Below are 22,753 nucleotides of genomic sequence, written 5' to 3'. Positions count from 1 at the left end.
CACTTATGCAGCTCAACTACACCATACATTTAAAAAAAAATCAGCGTTCGGCAGGATTACCAACACAGACTGACGAGCTTCTATGGCCGACCAATCCAAACTCCTCTCTTGGCATGTCCAGCCCACTCAATATCTCAGCCAATCATGGCTAGTGGGAAGGTTGCTACTTAACCAACAAGGCTCGTAATTTAACAATTGTATTTGTATTTACAGATGGCATACAAGTTTGTTATTAAGGCACATGAAAGTTCACATGTTCAAAAAGGCAATTCTGCCAAAAAACGCATTTTGATAAAAAAATATGTTTTATGTTCAAATGGCTCTCCTGTGAAGTCCTTACTTGCGACACATGCCTAGTTTCCTGAATCGCATCACATATGTTTTATTAAATAGTTTTGATGTCTTCACTATTATTCTACAATGTGGAACATTTTAAAAATAAAGAAAAACCCTGGAATGAGTAGGTGTGTCCACACTTTTGAATGGTACTGTATATGGGTCAAGCTACATTTTCAGAAATGACATGTTTCAAATTTTGTCAGAAAGTTGTTTTCATTGCAAGTTAAAGCATACTGTTCGCTAGCTAGCGAATGTTAGCTTACTGTCTCGCTAGCTAATGTGATTATGGCCATCTATTTTATTTTTGAACATGTGCATGCCTAGACAATAGTGACCCATCCTCTTAGCTACAGTAGATTTGGCTGGGGGGTGGTTACAGCATTTCTTTCACATGACCCATCAATTTAGACAAGTGTGTCTGGGTAAGCATCATCTGATAATTATAAAAGATTTATACAATATATTTTTTTTTCTGGACACATTCTATTTTTGATATTGCTACTATGCAGATAACAAATTCACTCTACCGTTTACACCTTCTATATCCTGTGCATGTGACAAATAAACGTTTTATTTGATATAGCATGTGTTTAACAGAGACGGTAATGTGAAGAACAACATGACCTGCATCAAAGTCAGATTAGGATGTTGTAAGGGAGTGCGTAACTAGCGGAAGGGAAGTCTGGCGCAGGAGAGCAAAACTGGGTAATCAACGGAGCAGTTTTATTCATAAAACCACTGGAAACCAGAACAACAAACAAATGGGTACAAAACCCGTCGCGCACCAGAGAAAACGTGCACATGCACTTACAATAAACAATTCCGCACAAAGACATGGGGGGAACAGAGGGTTAAATACACCACATGTAGTGAGGGAATTTAGACCAGGTGTGTGGGAAGACAAGACAAAACAAAAGGAAAAGTGGATCGATGATGGCTAGAAGACCGGCAACGCCGACCACCGATCGCCGCCCGAACAAGGAGAGGAACCGAGTTTGGCGGAAGTCGTGACAGATGAAGGCCAAGGACTAAATAAAGTCAATTTTTACACCTACTTTTTTCTACTACATTCACTACTTTTAGTCTTGAAATCTTTGGTTGTTCACTACACTACCTTACTCACACATGGCCTCACATGTGAATCTTTAAAGAGATGGGTGGGGATATAGCTTAAGAGGGTGTGAACAATGCTGAATGGGCATAGACCAGTGGTTCCCAAACTTTTTATAGTCCCGTACTTCTTCAAACATTCAACCTCCAGCTGCGTACCCCCTCTAGCATCAGGGTCAGCGCACTCTCAAATGTTGATTTTTGCAGTCATTGTAAGCCTGCCACACACACAATATACAAAACATATATTAAACATAAGAATGAGTGTGAGATTTTGTCACAACCCGGCTCGTGGGAAGTGACAAAGAGCTCTTATAGGACCAGGGCACAAATAATAATATAATAATAATCAATATGTTTGCTTTTCATTTAACCATCTTAAATATAAAACCTTATTTGTTAATCGAAAATTGTGAATAACTCACTACAGGTTAATGAGAAGGGTGTGCTTGAAAGGATGCACATAACTCTGCAATGCTGGGTTGTACTGGAGAGAGTCTTAGTCTTAAATAATTTCCCACACACAGTCTGTGCCTGTATTTAGCTTTCATGCTAGTGAGGGCTGAGAATCCACTCTCACATAGGTACGTGGTTGCAAAGGGCATCAGTGTCTTAACAGCGCGATTTCCTAAGACAGGATACTCTGAGTGCAGACCAATCCAGAAATCTGGAAGTGGCTTCTTGATTAAATTCAATTTTCACAGAACCACTTGTTGCAATTTCGATGAGGCTCTCTTGTTCAGATATCGGTAAGTGGACTAGAGGCAGGGCATGAAAGGAATAATAAATACAGTTGTTTTGTCATCCTTTTCGGGAAAGTAACTGCGTAATTGTGCACCCAACTCACTCAGGTGCTTCACTATGTCACATTTGACATTGTCCGTAAGCTTGAGTTAATTTGCACACAAAAAAATCATACACTGACAGAAAGACCTGTGTGTTGTCTTTGTTAATGCAGACAGAGAAGAGTTCCAACTTCTTAGTCATAACCTCAATGTTGTCCCGCACATTGAATGTAGTTGTGGAGAGTCCCTGTAATCCTAGATTCAGATCATTCTGGTGAGAAGAAACATCACCCAGATAGGCCAGTCGTGTGAGAAACTCGTCATTATGCAAGATGTCAGACAAGTGAAAATGATGGTCAGTAAAGAAAACTTTAAGCTTGTCTATCAATTTTAAAAAATGTGTCAATACTTTACCCCTTGATAACCAGCGCATTTCTGTATGTTGTAAAAGCATAGTGCAGAAAATACATGAGAGTTCGGGGTGCCTTGCTTTAACAAAGTTAACCATTTTCACTGTATTGTCTAAAATGTCTTTCAAGCTGTCAGGCATTCCCTTGGTAGCAAGAGCCTCTCGGTGGATGCTGCAGTGTACCCAAGTGGCGTTGGGAGCAACTGCTTGCACGCGCGTTACCACTCCACTATGTCTCCCTGTCATGGCTTTTGCGCCATCAGTACAGATACCAACACATCTTGACCACCAAAGTCCATTTGATGTCACAAAGCTGTCCAATACTTAAAAAATATCCTCTCCTGTTGTTCTGGTTTCCAGAAGAGGATGTCTTTCTTAATTGACCCCCCATAAACGTAACAGACCAGGAGCTGCCACGTCTGTTGACTCATCCAGCTGTAAAGCATAGAATTCACTGGCTTGTATAATAATTTGGCTTGCAGTAATTGTTTCAAAACATCTCCTGCCATGTCACTGATGCGTCGTGAAACAGTGTTGTTTGATGAAGTCATTGTCTGTATAGTTTTTTGGGCCTTTTCCCTCAGCATTGTCCCAGCCATATCCGCGCACCAGGAAGAATGAAGTCCTCCACAATAGTATTGGGCTTGTCTGTCCTAGCCACTCGGTCACTCACCATATAAGACTCTTCTAGCCCCTTCTTATTAAATGGTATCTGTTGCTTTTATACATGTCTTACTACTTGAAAGGTGTCTTAATTTTCGCTCAAAAAACTCAAATTGGCATGCTTTGTTTCTAAATGTCCGCGCAAGAGTGAAGGTTTCATCAAGTTGTTTTTCACATATAACACACTGTGGCTGAGGAAAGGCACTACTCCCAATATAAGTGAACCCCAAATCAATGTAGTTCTCATCATATTTGTGCCTCTTCGATGGTCCAACAACGTCCCTGTCTGTTGTTTGGTGCTTTCCTGGGTAAGGGGGCAGTAGCTCTTCAGCTGCATCAGATTCACAACAGTCAGTGTCCATGCTAGCTGGGCTAACAACAAATGTAGAATTACTGATGCTAGCATTGGATGTGCTCGTGGAAGCAGAACAACTTGTGTCGTCGACAGGTGCAGGTGTAGTACTGCTGGTAGTAGAAGTACTACCAGTAGAGCTGGTATGTGTCTCTATGGACGCATGCCTTACTTTTTTTTAACCATTTATCAATTTTCGAGCAAACGGAATGAGCAGCAGACACGTTAGGCTACATATGGACCATTAGTGGAATTCCCACGAGAGAGTAACGGTTAATTTGATTGGATGTTAATTATTTGACTAGGCTACCTGTATTTGTTATTGTTCTGTTATTTCGCTGAACACTAGATAGTTTCATTTTATTTTTGGCAGCGAAATGAGGTTACTCAGATGAGAAAAAAAACTCACCCAAATGTATGGCGCCATTGGAAAAAATAAATGGACTGTTTGAAAACGTGAAAAAAAATAAAACAAAGAAAAAAATGTATATGAATTTAAAAAAAATGTGAATCACATTTGTATTTGGTGTACACCCGATGGTATTGCACATACCCCAGTTGGACTTGGGAATGCAAAACATTCAGTCTGTACTTTTGTCCAATGTAAAAAAAAACACCATGTTGCTACATTAGACCGAATTGAGGTGGTGGGTCACATATTAGCCCTACACACAGTTAAAAAAAATTATGAAATGCTCCACACATTACATCATTGTGCATTACTGACAAGGGTCATGATAATTTGGTACCCAACGAAAGACAATGGACTGAAAAAGGGTAGGACTACTTAAACAAGTCCAATAACAAACAAAACGTAAACGTTTCAACTGTGACTTTTCCTTTGCATGCCGTAAAATGGAAACTTAATACTGACAGCAATTTCTACTGGTACAATTAGTGGTCCCTTGTCATGCACACAAACGTAGTGTGATAGCAGGTCGGGTCAGTTCAATATTCACCAGGGGAATTAGGAACAAAGGCATCCGGCTCGTGGTCAAACTGCTCTGAACTTGAATTCACAAACAAGCAACAGTACTTAATAGTCCCATGTCAGGGCAAAATAAATGTACCTTAACATAGGAGCTACATTGGGGTATCAGGAAAAGAGTAGGTTTTTTTAACTGCTACACTGGCATAAGTTACGTGTCTAGTGTAGCAAGCCAGTGAGTATGTCCCAGGTGCCGTAATGACATCGCTTCCTGTCAGAAGCCCCACCCACCTCTCCCCTGCAGTGAGCGCAGCCAGGTACTCCTCCCCTTCCTGGGGCTCGCTCTTATCAGCCAGGATCCTCTCCATCTGCTGCTCGATCTCCCGTGGCAACAGCAGGCGCCCATCGTAGAACACCCACACCTTGAAGAAGCGCCCCTTGTTGAAAACGGCGATGTGCTTGCTCTCGTCCACATGCTGAATAGTGTCTGGACATACTCAAAGGAGGGAGGGAAAGAGGGAAGAGAGGAAAGTGGGAGAGGGTGAAAGTGGGAGAGGGTGCAAGGATAGGCAGAACAGCTAATTTATGAGTTTCCCGAAACAAAATTCCCTTCCCAGCGGGTAAAGCTGGTTGAAATGACATCATTACAACAAGTTTACAACAAAGTGAAATAACGTAATGATTTTATGGGTTCCTTGTATGTATCATTTTTGGGTTCCTTGTACGTAAACAATGTACTGTAAACACTGGTCCTAGTCAGAGATAATTTAATGATGATTAGGATGGCTGTGCTGGCATAGCTCTGTGATCTCAGAGGGAAGGGGTAAAGAGAGACAGGCATTTCACAGAGCTTTATCTGCTTAAGACTTAAAGATATAATAATCCAATAAAGATGTATAGGGAGTTTGTAGGTGGTAAATTTTGTGAAATTGGACAATATTGATAAGCCAATTTAAGTATGCGTCAAAATATCCACAACAAAAGCAAAACAATATTGGTGGTAGTCCCATTCTGTGAAATACCAAAACACCATAAGTATCATGCAGGAGGGTCGATAACCATAGTCATCTACATTGTGAGAGACAGTTTTTCTTATTCAAGTGAACATCTATCCACTTTTCAAAGGATATTCATCTTGAATAAGAAAAAGTCAAGGGGACTGGTTTATTCGATCCACAAACTAAAGCAGTGTGACTAGGGAGTGTGGGGATGGAATGGGGGTAATGGTTTTGGGTGCGAGTCCAAACGATTGTTTGTGGAGTAACACACATAAATAATACATCTTCTATTTTTGAAGAAAGGTGTGAAGACATGGCGGTGTTCAGTGCTTTCAAACAAGCGTTTGCCCAGTTAGGGGAATGGAGAAAGGGCAAAGGGGTCTACGGGATGCCAGGGACACTTTTCCATGGAGCTTTGTTCCCGAAAACAACAACCTCGCACCCAGGTAACAATCTAGGCTATCTGCTTAGTTTAATTGCACCTTGAGTAATTTTATCTTTACTTGGGTGTTTATGGATTGGATGTAGGCTGAGTGCTAGGCTTTCTGCATTATACAACATTATCTCATTGCTTAGCCAAACAACTACAAAAAAACTACTAAACACTATTAAAATACTACTGTACTAATATACTACAAAATGTTACTAAAACACTACTTAAATGCTGTTTTGGAAGACAATGGAAAAGGAGATGGAGACAGTAACAGACTTGCACCCACGGCAAATGTACCTCTGTTTTAAAATATATCCATATTGACATTGTTTTCAATTATGGTGATCCACGACTGACTACCAATAATATTTTGTGACATTTCTGCTTTTATCATATTTTTGTCATATTTTGGGGATTTCATTTCTTCAGGAGTTTCCTCTGTTCATCTCTACAGAGCCGCACACATTCATACATTATATTACACTATATTTACTAATGAAATATTTTACATAATTGCAACATCTAGACTATGAGCATGCAGATTTCCTCTAAAGCATGATTGGTTTGTTAATTGAGCACTCCAAACGAGTTAGAGGGATATCTGAGTACTAACTCAGAAAGTTAGTACATTGATAGATTACTTATGCCGGATATTAGGTTTGTTTCTTAAGGTGGGTCATATCTAATTTATAAATGTATCTCCCATTAAAAACTGGGTTTGAAATGTTCTTTTACAATCTTCGTATCTGAATTCACTCACTGTGATTTTCTCTGGAAAAGAGTGACTGCTATTTGACTGCAATTGAAAGTGAATCATTACTGAGATTCATGGGGTGACAGAAGTCCATCGTGTTCATTTGGCACCAAATGGAGGAAAAGGAATTGAAACAGGGAGCGACTACCTGGACTCATTTTCATCTTCTGTTGCAAAACATTTTTTTTTTTTAAAGTTTTCCTTTGTGGGCACGATCCAAACAGAGACTAGGTCAGTGAGTGTGTTTTTTCCTTATTGGACTCTGAACATTTAGGGGAAAACCCAGTTTATCGCACATGACTTGAAGCTCATTTCCTTAAAGCTGTCCAATGTGACCTTAGCCTTTGATTATTTGTTCATCTCCAAGATGGCAAATACTTAAAGAGATAGTTCACCCAAAATTACAACTGACATGAAACACGAAAACTGCTAATACAGGGCTCTAGATATTTTCCCCAGCTGCCACTGGTGCCACAAATGTTTTCTGCCCTTGATTTGGTGGCACTCCAATAGAAAAGATTTGAGTCATCATCTCCTTCCATGATTCCAGAAGATACAAGATAATAGTGATGATAAAGATATTGTAGCAATGATCACATATTATTCTATAATAATATGCTGTATTATGCTGCCATACATCTAAAGCCTTTATTAAACGTATATTTGTATGTAAATGTTATTTTAAAGTAATTCACAACGCTTTATTAAGAAGTGTAGCAGAATACTGAGATGGTGTTCAATAATAAAGTTGTTACATCTAACATGTCCAAGCAGGAATGCATGATTGAAAATATTTTGATATGCAACCTAATCCAGTGATTGGCATGCATTTTGGGTTGCCAATGAGACCATTTTTGTTATATTTTGCTGACATAATAGGACTTCAGAATTGACCGATTTCTTCGTTGTTCAATAGAGATGAATTTGCCTTCATCTTTATGTGCACTTATATAGGCTAGGGGTGTGAATGTTAAAGGAAATTGAATCCTTAACATTGAGAAAAAAAATCCCTCACCAAAAAATCCCTAACTGTTTTATTTCCTCTTCAAAATTAAAATCACAATGCAGTTATCACAAAACTAGCATTAAACAGGTCCCATCATAAATGCAACAATGATGCAACAATGCTGTAATGTTAGTAAGAGGGGATATGACTCTTTAAAATTATTTCCCATGGATATAAAGCGCTCCGCACTTCATCGTAGTTAACATATCCCAGCATATGGTGTGTATTCCTTTGCCCTGTGTTTGATTTGTGAGCTTAAACTTGGTGGGCAGGCTTTTGTTAATCATGAAACAAACTAGGCCCCTAGACTAATGAATACGCAATTTGCCTTTATCCCACCCCAATTTGTTGTTGTTGCAGATTTCATTCTAGAACGTGCCTAGGTTTAGGGGGGGACCTATTCTAAATGGCACACTATAGCAGTTAGCAAAAAGCATAAAATAGACAAGAGGCATTTATTATTCCAAAACTGCAGCTTGTGGTTGGAACACATATTTCCCTAATTTAATCAACCATTTTGATTAAGCTGTCCTGAATTTCTAAGGAATGTAGCTTGTCTACGAGGGTGTGTAGGGAGCGGTCGGAACAAAATTGAGTGAGAGACTTATAACAAAGAACGACATTAAGTGAGAGACGTTTAACGGAGGGAAAACTTGGCTAGGTACATTTTTTGTTACGAGTCGATAATGCACATAAAAAATGGAAGCAACACCAGAGATTGTGTTCAATGAAAATGATACTGTAGACCTTTTAAACGTTTTATGCAACATTACCGGCAAGTGCCTACTCTAAGTTGTTGAACAGGAGTGACGAGTGTGTTGATATAATCGTTATATTATAAAAATCACGCTTTTTAACAACTTTCATAATTGGTTAAAAAAAAATGTTATGCATGCCAACACATTAGGCAAAATGATCGTGTCGGATCAAATGTTTTACCATTGCAACATTATACAGTACGCTCAGTCATATTCACTGTGGTTGTTGGAAGCACGCAATAGAGTTCACAGCTGGCTATGCCTCATCGCGATTGGTTATTGCGTATCATTTGCCCCTGAAAAACATGGACAAAGGCTCCAAAAACACCCAAATACGTCATTTTAGAAACGGCATGTCTAGTGATGCAGTACAGTGATGGAAGTCTTTAGATGTTCTATAACGGTCGGTTAGCGCTAAACCCAACGCCGCTCATAGAAGAATAAAGGTAGGGCACATGAAATTGTGTCATTCTGAACTTCATCCGCAACGTTATATTCAATTTTGGTGCAACTCGAGCGATACCTCTACATCCATTCTACGGGAAACTACCAAAATAAAGGAAGCACTTGAGTAAATAAAGGATACCGAGTATATTGAAAGCATGGGGTGCTTCCACACAGGAAGTTCCAGACACTTACAGAATCTATACCAAGGCGCATTAAAGCAGTTCTCGCGGCTCGTGATGGCCCAACACCCAATAACACAGGAGCCGTGCATGGGTAAAAATCACCAGGGAAGCCAAACCAGGGAAAAAAATCCATATTACAACATATGTGTTGTGATAATTACGTTGTTTCCGCTATAAGCTCTTAGTTCATATGCGTTGACATATATGATATATAGACCTAAAACCGAAACAATAAGAAGACACAGTGGCAAAATAAATTCAACCACACCTTTGTTACATCACATAACCAGAGAGCGACATCTGTCAGGTGAAGTCCACAAAATATATTGCATGTAACAAACAATAACATGACCTACAGCGTGGTAAAGTAAGTTCATGTTTCCGACATTATCAAACTACTAAACAACTATTGATTTAGAACTACAGAGTTACCGCAAATTCGCAAAGAAAACAGGCGCTGCCTCCAATATTCCAACACCATTTCAACTTAAATATTTCAACATAATTTAAATCACCTATGCATAGTCTAATACAGTGACAAATAAAATATACCAAAAACGATTTAGTCCAATCAACATAAGATAAATATGATGTGGATGTCCATGGTACTGATTTTTGAGTGTGTGTGTGTGTGTGTGTGTGCGTGCGTGCGTGCGAGCGATCAGGCAAGTAAAAAAGAGACACGCCAATGTCACCCTCTTTCATATTGCCTAAACGGTCTATTACTTTGTCATACAGTACACGCTTTTACTGTTTAAAGGGTCCCACTTTAAATGACGTGCATTTTATAAAGGCAATAATAAAGCCTTCATGAAGCCTTCATAAAGACTACATAAGTGTTACAAATCATCTATAACCATATGGAATGCTCATGTTCATAAATGAGGCATAACTGTGTGACATAACCACCAATGTCAAATGTGACATAAACCTTTGCTTTACAAAGTGTGGCATAAGCACCGCTTATGGGGCATTTATTAACATTGGGACATGTTTTTAAACATAAAATGCCACTTAAATATGGTTATACATATGGATCATTGTTAATGTTTCGCCAATTATACTTCATATATCATGTTTATTGACACTACTATTACCTGGAGTATTTTTTATCTTGAACATTTCCAAAATTCCGTGACCCAGAATGACTTTTCTAGGGTTGTTGGCGAGACGCTGGTCATGTAATGAGTTCGCAAGTCAAATGTCCACTTGTGCTCCCACTGGACAGCAAAAAACAAATAAGTTAGTAATTTAAATTAGCTTGTAGTAGTCAAATGTTGAGTTAGATGACATATTGTAGCTACCTCAATCATTATTTCAAATAATTTCAGTGACTTCACAGCAATAGCCAAAATTTGGCTAGCTAGCAGGCTCAGCTAAATACAAATTTGCCTAGATACAGCCACTTGTCATAGTCACGTCATGAGACTTGAGACATTTGTAAATAAAAGAGGAATATAATAATACAAATTGAATGGAGTTTCCATCTTCCCATTTAGAGTTTCTGGCGCAGCACAGAAATACCCTTATCCAGATGGTGTGACAAAGGCATTTCCTAACATACCTGCTAACTTTCTTTGTTGTTACTTTTAAGATTGGAACCAACATGCATTACCTCCAGCAGGAAGAGAGACAAAAACCATTCGTCCGCCAGCTCAGGGTAAATCTACACTATTCACAGCCCTGTGTAATGTTCAATGTAATTGCATTGCTAGACTTTTTGAAACGTCATGTATTTGTATTGTTTAAAATATTTACAAATAAAAGGAAATGCATGGTTTAAACATTTAATTTAGCTGTAAGTGGCAAATCCCTAAGTGTTAATACATGTGTTTACATCATTAAGCCTTAATGTATGCGTTATAAATGACCAAAGGTGCCTGACGTTATAGTAAGTACAGCGTCATATGAAACAAGGCATTTATGTATGTGTTCTAAATGACCAAAGGTGTCTGACGTTATAGTAAGTACAGCGTCATATGATACAAGGCATTTATGTATGTGTTATAAATTACCAAAGGGGTCTGACTTTATATCGCATGACGCTGTACTTAATTTAGAGCCTTTATGGATGTGTTATGATTGACTGAAGGTGTCTCACTTCAAACTAAGTATTACAGGACACGACATAAAGTGTCAATACATATTGTAAACTGTATGAAGCTTTTATAAGCTGAACATAATTTAAAGCAGGCCCGTTTGTTGTTTTAGGCTACTTGGCTAAAATGCTTGCTCGCTAGCCTAACTTCCTTTCATTGGCAACGATGCGCCAGGCCAGCTAGCTAAATTAACATTAGCCTACTACATCTAGCTACATTTTGAACTTCCATCCTTTCAGGCCAGGTGTACAACGTATGCATTTATGGTTGGATCAGAATCTCTATTATAATCGATGGCCAGTAAGGAGAATGAAGTAAAAAAAATCTGGATCTCCATCCATGACTAATTTAGGAAAGGGACCATTTTAGTTAGCTTGCTAGCCACAGGAAGACAACGACACAACGAGAAGCAACAATTCAAGTTTTCTGTCAATGATGTTTGGCTTCTGATGTGATTGGTGTGAAATCCAAACTGGCTTCCATTGACACTTTTCTTTTTAAATCAAGGGAGATGCTCACTGGCCTCCCTTGCATTCAATGCTATGTGCAGCAACAGTGTCATACTCTTTCTGAGACAGAGGGGCGCTGTTTCGTTTGCTCGGATGCTTTTCTCCATTGAGATACATTCAGTCTTATGAAACACAGAGACCAAAAAATTGTTTTAAACACATGCCACTGCTATTACGAGACTTTCTGTTGATGTTTCCTTTATTTTGGCAGTTACTTGTATAGAGTCAGCTGGATAGAGTCACGCAAAAGAGAATAACGTAGTGGGAAGTTCGGAATGACACAATTTCATGTGTACAACAAATCTAAAGCTCTCTACTGAGAGCTTTTCCGTATAATTTGTATAATGTGGGTGTTTTTGGAGCCTTTGCTCATGTTTTCTCAGGGGCCCCTTACTACTCAATGAGGAAGTGATTTGCCATTTGTGGTAAGTGAAATCCCAAAAAAGGTGTCTGGACCCTTCTCCTTTAACAACATCCTAAAACTTACTCTGCGCTTGGAGTTTCTTCTTCTTCTGAAAACATGTTTTAACAGGATTCCTATGACCTTTTCTCAGACCCTTTGTGGATACAGCCCCTGTACTGACTGATTACTATCATGCTATCTATCAATGATAACTTTTCATGAGTGATGGCTACAGTTACCAATCACAGTCCTAGCAGAGTGCAACGTGCAGGGCCAATTTTACCACCATAACTCACACACTGCTAGGAGGCTATTCACATGCACAGAATACTTCCCCATATAAATTAAAAGTAGCATGCAGCATTATTATTAATTACACATCCGATTAATCTAAATTAAAAGGTGCAAAAATGTGAGGAGTATAAGTAAGAATAGGAGTAGTGTTGGGAGTGGGAGATGCAGCAACACACAAGACTCTACCTGTGTCTACACCTGGGACACGACTGGTGTTGAACATACGCTCGTATTGGGATGAGCACATGGGAATAGTGTTTAGGAGCATGAGCTGAAAAGCAAAAGGGGGAGAGTCAACAAACAGAGAGAGATGGCACTACCAAACTAAACGAAAACCCCACAGATAACAGAGGGACCTATGAGAGGAGGATGATGAGTAGGAGGGATGAAGATTGGGCTGATGAGCCAGACGAGAAGTGGCAGCAGGAAGGGTTTTGGAGGGCTGCTAGGCTTGAAGGTGTGAACGGGGAGTTTAGAAATCCACTATCTGTTTCACCAGCACAACCCAAAGGAGTTTGTTGTCAACCCTAACATATTCCCTAGTACCACTTCAAATCGGGAGTGTTCGTGCGGGTGGGCTTAATTTGTTGCCAATGCTGAATTTAGAATTTAGTTCACCAGTATGGAAATTAAGCACATCACATCGCTCAAATGTGTATGGGCCTTCTGTCTGCTACAGTGACTTCAGGTCAAACAGTTTCAAATATAAGAGCCAATTAATGAGTGACACTTCATCATCATCTTTGAGAGGAGCCAATTAGAAGTATTCCTTCTACTCAGGGAGGATGTGCTGGGTAAACACTGAGAACAGGGGTCAGGGGTTTTGTGTCCTGCGCCTGTTGCCATGGCGACAGCAGGCTGTGGGTCACCACAGGAGTCGGATGGCAGAGGACAGAGCTGCAGTCAGTGCCCTCCTCTTACCTGTCTCCTGGCCTGGAATGCGGGTGGTGTTAAACATGCGCTCCCACTGGGCAGAGCACAGAGGAACCTTGTTCGCCAGCAAGTAAATCTAATGCGGCAGTGTCCAACAGTGGGAGGGAGGGACAGAACAGCAGAACAGAAACAAAACATTTACCCGGTGGGTTTGTGTGTGTGCATTCATATATATATACATATATATACATAGATATACAGTGTACAAAAATATACATTTGAAGCCGGAAGATTACAAACACCTTAGCCAAATACATTTAAATGCAGTTTTTCACAATTTCTGACATTTAATACAAGTAAAAATTCCCTGTCTTAGGTCAGTAAGGATCACCACTTTATTTTAAGTGAAATGTCAGAATAATAGTAGAGAGAATGATTTATTACAGCTTTTACTTCTTCCATCACATTCTCAGTAGGTCAGAAGTTTACATACAGTCAATTAGGATTTGGATGTTGCTTCAATATATCCACATAATTTTCCCAACTCATGATGCCATCTATTTTGTAAAGTGCACCAGTCCCTCCTGCAGCAAAGCACCCCACAACATGATGCTGCCAGCCCCGTGCTTCACGTTGGGATGGTGTTCTTCGGCTTGCAAGCTTCCCCTTTTTCCTCAAAACATAACGATGGTCATTATGGCCAAACAGTTCTATTTTTGTTTCATCAAACCAGAGGACATTTCTCCAAAAAGTATAATCTTTGTCCTCATGTGCAGTTGCAAACTGTAGTTTGGCTTTTTTATGGCGGTTTTGGAGCAGTGGCTTCTTCCTTGCTGTGCGGCCTTTCAGGTTATGTCGACATAGAACTCGTTTTACTGTGGATATAGATACTTTGTACCTGTTTCCTCCAACAGCTTCACAAGGTCCTTTGTTGTTGTTCTGGGATTTATTTGCACTTTTTGCACCGGAGTACGTTCATCTCTAGGAGACAGAAGGTGTCTCCTTCCTGAGCGGTATGAAGGCTGCGTGGTCCCATGGTATTTATACTTGCATACTATTGTTTGTAAAGATAAACGTGGTACCTTCAGCCGCTTGGAAATTGCTCCCAAGGATGAACCAGAATTGTGGAGGTCTACAATTTCTTTTCTGAGGTCTTGGCTGATTTCTTTTGATTTTCCAATGATAAACTGCAAAGAGGCACTGAGTTTGAAGGTAGGCCTTGAAATACATCCACAGGTACACCTCTAATTGACTCAAATTATGTCAATTAGCCTATCAGAAGCTTCTAAAGCCATGACATTATTTTCTGGAATTGTCCAAGCTGTTTAAAGGCACAGTCAACTTAGTGTTTGTAAACTTCTGACCCACTGGAATTGTGATACAGTGAATTATAAATGAAATAATCTGTCTGTAAACAATTGTTGGAAAAATTACTTGTGTAATGCACAAGGTAAATGTCCTAACCGACTTGCCATAACTATAGTTTGATAACAAGAAACTTGTGGAGTGGTTGAAAAACTAGTTTTAATGACTCCAACCTAAGTGTATGTAAACTTCCGACTTCAAATGTACATACATACACACATATGTATATATATATATATATATAAATGCACACTGACACATTTAAACATACTACACACACATACAGTACCAGTCAACATTTGGACACACCTATTCATTCAAGGATTTTTCTACATTGTAGAATTATAGTGGAGACATCAAAACTATGAAATAACACATATGGAATCATGTAGTAACCAAAACAGTTTGTATGTATGTTTTATATTTGAGATTCTTCAAAGTAGCAACCCTTTGCCTTGACAGCTGATGAAACTGGCTCTCATGAGGACCGCCACAGGAAAGGAAGACCCAGACTTACCTCTGCTGCAGAGGATAAGTTCATTAGAGTTACCAGCCTCAGAAATTGCAGCTCAAATAAATGATTCATAGTGTTCAAGTAACAGACACATCTGAACATCAACTGTTCAGAAGAGACTGTGTAAATCAGGCCTTCATGGTTGAATTGCTGCAAAGAAACCACTACTAAAGGACACCAATAAGAAGAAGACACTTGCTTGTGCCAAGAAACACATGCAATGGACATTAGACTGGTGGAAATCTGTCCTTTGGTTTTATGAGTCCAAATTTGAGATTTCTGGTTACAACCTCCGTGTCTTTATGAGACGCAGAGTAGGTGAACGGAGGATCTCTGCATGTGTGGTTCCCACCATGAAGCATGGAGGAGGGGGTGTGATGGTGCTTTGCTGGTGACACTGTCTGTGATGTATTTATAATTCAAGGCACACTTAAGCAGCATGGCTACCACAGCATTCTGCAGCCATCCCATCTGGTTTGCGCTTCGTAGGACCATCATTTGCTTTTCAACAGGACAACAGGACACCTCAAGGCTGTGCAAGGGCTATTTTACCAAGGAGAGTGATGAAGTGCTAGCAGTAAAATAGTAAAAATAAGAAAAACCCTTGAATGAGTAGGTGTGTCCAAACTTTTGACTGGTACTATGTACTGTATATTATATGTATATGTGTGTATGTTGTTGAAAAGTGAACGTGCATTGAAGCATCATGCACAGGTGTAACGAAAGAGGGAGGGACAGACAGGTAGTGGGATGAGGAGAGAGAGTCAAGAGGTGAAACAGTATTTTTCAGCATATCATACAGTTGGCCTGCATTAAAAAACTGATCTCAGGTTGGAATGGGTGCTGGTCACTGCTGTTCGTGCAGTAGAACGAGCATAAAGCACAGTGTCACACGCTGCACAGAAAGCAATTTACCTCACACCAGTACCAATTGCTTTGGCTTGGCTACATAATCAACTAGATTATGTATTACAAACATGCTTGGCATCAGTAGAATGAGGAAACATAAAAAGTCCTCAATCTTAGAACTAATCACTCACACCCACACACAGAAAAGGGGATGAAAAGAAGGAAGAGAGAGAGGGTAACTCACTGGTTTGAGCTGGGCTCGGTCCAGTTTCCTTCTGTACAGCATGATCGCATGGATGACATTGCCCGCCCTCGCCGCCTGGATATGAGAGGGAAACGCATAGAGGAAGTCCTGCAGAGAGGAAGAGAGGAGAGAGAGAGATTTAGATTATTCAATTGTTGTGTATTGCTGCTTTGGTAATACAAATGTATTTTTTGGCATGCCAATGTTATGTATTTTTTGTCATGCAAATAACATAAAGCATTTTGAATTGAATTGTGAGAGAGAGAAAGAAAGAGGGTGTTAGAGAGAGAGAGAGAGAGAGAGAGAGAGAGAGAGAGAGAAGGAAAGAATATAATCAAATTTAACCCAATATAATCAACTCAGTTCCAGTCATTCGAAATTGTCAGAAAACGCTTGACGTAGCTACTTAACTCAAGGCCCAAGCCTAGACTCCTACTAACTACCCAGCAAACATTCCCACATTGGCATGATGTGGGCCCAATGCAGGCTAAAATATTACCTGCCCACATTGGGCCGATGCGACTTTTCTCATTGGCTTCACAATCGCCACAAGGAAGGTGGCCCAAATGGTAGCCTTTACTTCACCTGAAAAACACCACCCTATGGATCGGCTGCCCTTATTGGGCCCATTTGGGTCCCAAAATTAGCTCATGGTATTGGCCCTATATGTATTGCCCACCCTATGCCAATTTATTCATTTGATCTATTATTTCATAGGAATGTATTTATTATTTATTTATTACAATTTAACTCAATGCATTAATTGTATAATTTTGTAGCCTTAAAGGTATTAAGCGAACGTGTTACATTGTATCAGAAAGACAAGTTGTTACTACCATACATATACTGAACAAAAATATAAACGCAACATGTAAAGTGTTGGTCCCGTGTTTCATGAGCTGAACTAAAAAATGGCTTATTTCTCTGAAATTGTGAGCAGAAATGTGTTTACATCCCTGTTATTGCGAATTTATCCTTCTTCAAAATAATCCATCCACTTGACAGGTGTGGCATATCAAGAAGCTGATTAAACAGCATGATCATTACAAGGTTGCACCTTGTGCTGGGGACAATTACAGGTCACTCTAAAATGTGCAGTTTTGTCACACAATACAATGCCACAGATGTTTTGAGGGAGTGTGCAATTGGCATGCTGACTGCAGGAATGTCCACCAGAGCTGTTGCCAGAGAATTGAACATTAATTTCTCTACCATGAGCCGAGGCGTTTTAGAGAATTTGGCATTACATCCAACCAGCCTCACAGCCGCAGACCACATGTAACCATGCAAGCCCAGGACCTCCACATCTGGCCTCTTCACTTGTGGGAACATCAGAGACCAGCCAACCGGACAGCTGATGAAACTGAGGAGTATTTCTGTCTGTAATAAAGCCCTTTTGTGGGGAAAAACGTATTCTGATTGGCTGGGCCTAGCTCCTCAGTGGGTGGGCCTGGCTCCCAAGTAGGAGAACCTATGCCTTCCCATGCCCACCCATGATATAATCCATAGATTAGGGCCTTTTAAATGTATTTAAATTGACTGATTTCATTATATGAACTGTAATTCAGTAAAATCATTGGAATTGTTGCAATTGTTGTTCAAGAGAAACTCATGACACATTGACTTATTTAAGTATTTTAAAAGACTTCAGTGTAGAATATCATCTTATTGTTCAAGAGAAACTCATGACACGTTGACTTATTTAAGTATTTTAAAAGACTTCGGCGTAGAAGATCATCTTGTGTAGAGGATGATCTTGTTTTAGGCATGACACAACATAGGAGAAACTGGAACGACACTCAGTAATGGTTGCACAAAATGAACTGTGCTCAAACCACACCCACAAATATTCAAATAGTGTGGTCTAGCCTGTTCTGGGCTTGGTTTGGGCTTGGTCAAATCAAATCAATTTATTGGTCACATACACATGATTAGCAGATGTTAATGCGAGTGTAGCGAAATGCTTGTGCTTCTAGTTCCGACAGTACAGTAATATCTAACAAGTAATCTAACAATTTCTGCACAGGCTAGCCTGTTATGGGCTAGCTGGTGTAGGATGGCCCATGTTGAGCTGATGTGGGCTTGGTGTGGCCTATTCTGTGTTGGGCTGTTGAAGGCTGGCCCGTGTTGGGCTAATGTAGGCTTGGTGTGGGCTAGCCTGTGTTGGGCTGGCGTGGGCTAGCCCATGTTGGGCTGGTGTGGGCTTTGTGTGGGATATCCCGTGCCCACCTTGCCAAGGGCTCATGTTTGCTAGGTAATTTGTGTGAGTAGCTGGTAAACATGTATGTTGTGAATTGTGCCAGTTACAAGACGTCTGTCCCCTTGCTTAATTTAGACCGGCGCTGAACTAATGGATAAGAATGTGACCCCAATTTCAAACATGTCTGAATGCAGCACCATTAAACCCTACAACAGGCCTACCCACTGTGACTACTGTGTCCTGCCTCTCTCCTGTCTCGATCTTTGGCTCCCTCTGGTTAACCAACTAAGATTTAAAGTTGTCTTTTTCTACAGAAACAGATTGTGCCTTTTTCTAAGCAGTAGGAAGCAGAATATTCAGTCAACCGTTTTAACCTGTTCTTGATTATGGTGAAATGATTTTTCAAAGTGCAGCTGCTACTACTCTTAAACCTTGGATGCCATTGGCCATTACTGCCCTTTGTTTTGTTACAGGTGACAGTTTGATACTCGTCACTGCATCCTGTGTAAAAATGTTGGCTGGACTTTGATAAAGACCCGTAGATATCTACATTACTCCCTTTTTGTATACAAGGCCCTACTTCCTAAACTTCCATCTTGCCTAACTTGGCTGTTGAATTATAGACACCTAAATATTTATTTTTACTTTATTTTATTTCACCTTTATTTAACCAGGTAGGCTAGTTGAGAACAAGTTTTCATTTGCAACAGCGACCTGGCCAAGATAAAGCAAAGCAGTTCGACACATACAACAACACAGAGTTACACATGGAATAAACAAACATACAATCAATAATACAGTAGAAAAATCTATATACAGCATGTGCAAATGAGGTAGGATAACCTGTCTAGGACTGGGGTTCAACCCCCGCAACAGCCAGTGAAAGTGCAGGGCAAAAAATTCAAAACAACAAAAATCTCATTATTAAAATTCCTCAAGCATACAAGTATTTTACACCATTTTAAAGATAATATTCTCGTTAATCCAGCCACAGTGTCTGATTTCAAAAAGGATTTACAGCGAAAGCACCACAAAGGTCACGAAGGTCACCACCAAGCCACAGAAAAACACAGCCATGTTTCCAGCAAAAGGGAGGAGTTACAAAAATCAGAAATAGAGATAAAATTAATCCCTAACCTTTGATGGTCTTCATCAGAGGCTGTGGCACTCTGCCAGACCACTCACTCAAAGAGCTCTTATGAGCCCCTCCTTTAGAGTAGAATCCGCAAAACAGTTTGTAAATACTGTTGACATCTAGTGGAAGCCTTGGGAAGTGAAACATAACTAATATCCCACTGTATCTTCAATGGGGGCTGAGTTGAAAAACTACAAACCTCAGATTTCCCACTTCCTGGTTGGATTTTTTTCTCAGATTTTTGCCTGCCATATGAGTTCTGTTATACTCACAGACATCATTCAAACAGTTTTTCAACTTCAGAGTGTTTTCTATCCAAATTAATTATATGCATATTCTAGCTTTTACGGCTGAGTAGCAGGCAGCTTAATTTGGGCACGTTTATCATCCAAGCTACCCAATACTGCCCCCTACCCCAAAGAAGATAAGGGAGGGAGGTAAGAGTCTCCAGCTTAAGAGATTTTTGCAGTTTGTTCCAGTCATTGGCAGCAGAGAACTGGAAGGAGAGGCGGCCAAAGGAAGAATTGGCTTTGGGGGTGACCAGTGAGATATACCTGCTGGAGCGCATGCTACGGGTGGGTGCTGCTATGGTGACCAGCGAGCTGAGATAAGGCGGGGCTTTACCTAGCAGAGACTTGTAGATGACCTGGAGCCAGTGGGTTTTGCGACGAGTATGAAGCGAGGGCCAGCCAACGAAAGCATACAGGTCGCAGTGGTGGGTAGTATATGGGGCTTTGGAGACAAAACGGATGGCACTGTGATAGACTGCATCCAATTTGTTGAGTAGAGTATTGGAGGCTATTTTGTAAATGACATTGCCGAAGTCGAGGATAGGTAGGATAGTCAGCTTTACGAGGGTATGTTTGGCAGCATGAGTGAAGGATGTTTTGTTGCGAAATAGGAAGCCGGTTCTATATTTAATTTTGGATTGGAGATGTTCAATGTGAGTCTGGAAGGAGAGTTTACAGTCTAACTAGACACCTAGGTATTTGTAGTTGTCCACATATTCTAAGTCAGAACCGTCCAGAGTAGTGATGCTGGACGGGCGGGCAGGTGCGGGCAGCGATTGGTTGAAGAGCACGCAGTTAGTTTCACTTGCATTTAAGAGCAGTTGGAGGCCACGGAAGGAGAGTTGTATGGCATTGAAGCTCATCTGGAGGTTAGTTAACACAGTGTCCAAAGAAGGGCCAGAGGTATACAGAATGGTGTCGTCTGTGTAGAGGTGGATCAAAGAATCACCAGCAGCGAGAGCGACATCATTAATGTATACAGAGAAGAGAGTCAGCCTGAGAATTGAACCCTGTGGCACCCCCATAGAGACTGCCAGAGGTCCGGACAACAGGCCCTCTGATTTGACATAATGAACTCTATCGGAGAAGTAGTTAGTGAACCAAGGGAGGCAATCATTTGAGACACCAAGGTTGTTGAATCTGCCAATAAGAATGTTGTGATTTACAGAGTCGAAAGCCTAAGCCAGGTCGATGAATACGGCTGCACAGTAATGTCTCTTATCGATGGCACTTATGATATCGTTTACCTTGAGCGTGGCTGAGGTGCACCCATGACCAGCTCTGAAACTAGATTGCATAGCGGAGAAGGTACGGCGAGTTTCGAAATGGTCAGTGATCTGGGATAGGTTAACTTGGCTTTCAAAGACCTTAGAAAGGCAGGGATAAATAGATATACAGTGGGGCAAAAAAGTATTTAGTTAGCCACCAATTGTGCAAGTTCTCCCACTTAAAAAGATGAGAGAGGCCTGTAATTTTCATCAAAGGTACACTTCAACTATGACAGACAAAATGAGAAAAAAAATCCAGAAAATCACATTGTAGGATTTTTTATGAATTTATTTGCAAATTATGGTGGAAAATAAGTATTTGGTCAATTACAAAAGTTTATCTCAATACTTTGTTATATACCCTTTGTTGGCAATGACAGAGGTCAAACGTTTTCTGCAAGTCTTCACAAGGTTTTCACACACTGTTGCTGGTATTTTGGCCCATTCCTACATGCAGATCTCCTCTAGAGCAGTGATGTTTTGGGGCTGTTGTTGGGCAACACGGACTTTCAACTCACTCCAAAGATGTTCTATGGGGTTGAGATCTGGAGACTGGCTAGGCCACTCCAGGACCTTGAAATGCTTCTTACGAAGCCACTCCTTCGTTGCCCGGGCGGTGTGTTTGGGATCATTGTCATGCTGAAAGACCCAGCCACGTTTCATCTTCAATGCCCTTGCTGATGGAAGGAGGTTTTCACTCAAAATCTCACGATACATGGCCCCATTCATTCTTTCCTTTACACGGATCAGTCGTCCTGGTCCCTTTGCAGAACAACAGCCCCAAAGCATGATGTTTCCACCCCCATGCTTCACAGTAGGTATGGTGTTATTTGATGCAACTCGGTATTCTTTGTCCTCCAAACACGACGAGTTGAGTTTTTACCAAAAAGTTATAATTTGGTTTCATCTGACCATATGACATTCTCCCAATCTTCTTCTGGATCATCCAAATGCTCTCTAGCAAACTTCAGACGGGCCTGGACATGTACTGGCTTAAGCAGGGGGACACGTCTGGCACTGCAGGATTTGAGTCCCTGGCGGCGTAGTGTGTTACTGATGGTAGGCTTTGTTACTTTGATCCCAGCTCTCTGCAGGTCATTCACTAGTTCCCCCCGTGTGGTTCTGGGATTTTTGCTCACCGTTCTTGAGATCATTTTGACCCCACGGGGTAAGATCTTGCGTGGAGCCCCAGAACGAGGGAGATTATCAGTGGTCTTGTATGTCTTCCATTTCCTAATAATTGCTCCCACAGTTGATTTCTTCAAACCAAGCTGCTTACCTATTGCAGATTCAGTCTTCCCAGCCTGGTGCAGGTCTACAATTTTGTTTCTGGTGTCCTTTGACAGCTCTTTGGTCTTGGCCATAGTGGAGTTTGGAGTGTGACTGTTTGAGGTTGTGGACAAGTGTCTTTTATACTGACAACAAGTTCAAACAGGTGCCATTAATACAGGTAACGAGTGGAGGACAGAGGAGCCTCTTAAATAAGAAGTTACAGGTCTGTGAGAGACAGAAATCTTGCTTGTTTGTAGGTGACCAAATACTTATT

The 22,753-nt window shown here is 40.6% G+C and overlaps 1 protein-coding gene across 1 annotated transcript in view; it reads right to left on the bottom strand.

Moving 5' to 3' along the window:
- The window catches only part of LOC139367939 (carnitine palmitoyltransferase 1Ab (liver)), a 73,509-nt gene that overhangs the window by 9,983 nt on the left and 40,773 nt on the right, over window positions 1–22,753 (bottom strand). Inside the window, exons 8-10 of the mRNA XM_071106341.1 lie at window positions 16,315–16,422; window positions 12,656–12,740; window positions 4,878–5,073 (exon numbers count right to left, since the gene is read on the bottom strand). Coding sequence (XP_070962442.1) covers window positions 4,878–5,073; window positions 12,656–12,740; window positions 16,315–16,422 — 389 coding nt within the window. The remainder of the gene's footprint in view (window positions 1–4,877; window positions 5,074–12,655; window positions 12,741–16,314; window positions 16,423–22,753) is intronic.

The sequence above is a fragment of the Oncorhynchus clarkii genome, chromosome 2 (genome assembly GCF_045791955.1).
Source record: "Oncorhynchus clarkii lewisi isolate Uvic-CL-2024 chromosome 2, UVic_Ocla_1.0, whole genome shotgun sequence".
Taxonomy (NCBI): Eukaryota; Metazoa; Chordata; class Actinopteri; order Salmoniformes; family Salmonidae; genus Oncorhynchus; species Oncorhynchus clarkii.
Note: the sequence above shows the minus strand (reverse complement) of the source record. Positions and strands in the feature narration are given on the sequence as shown.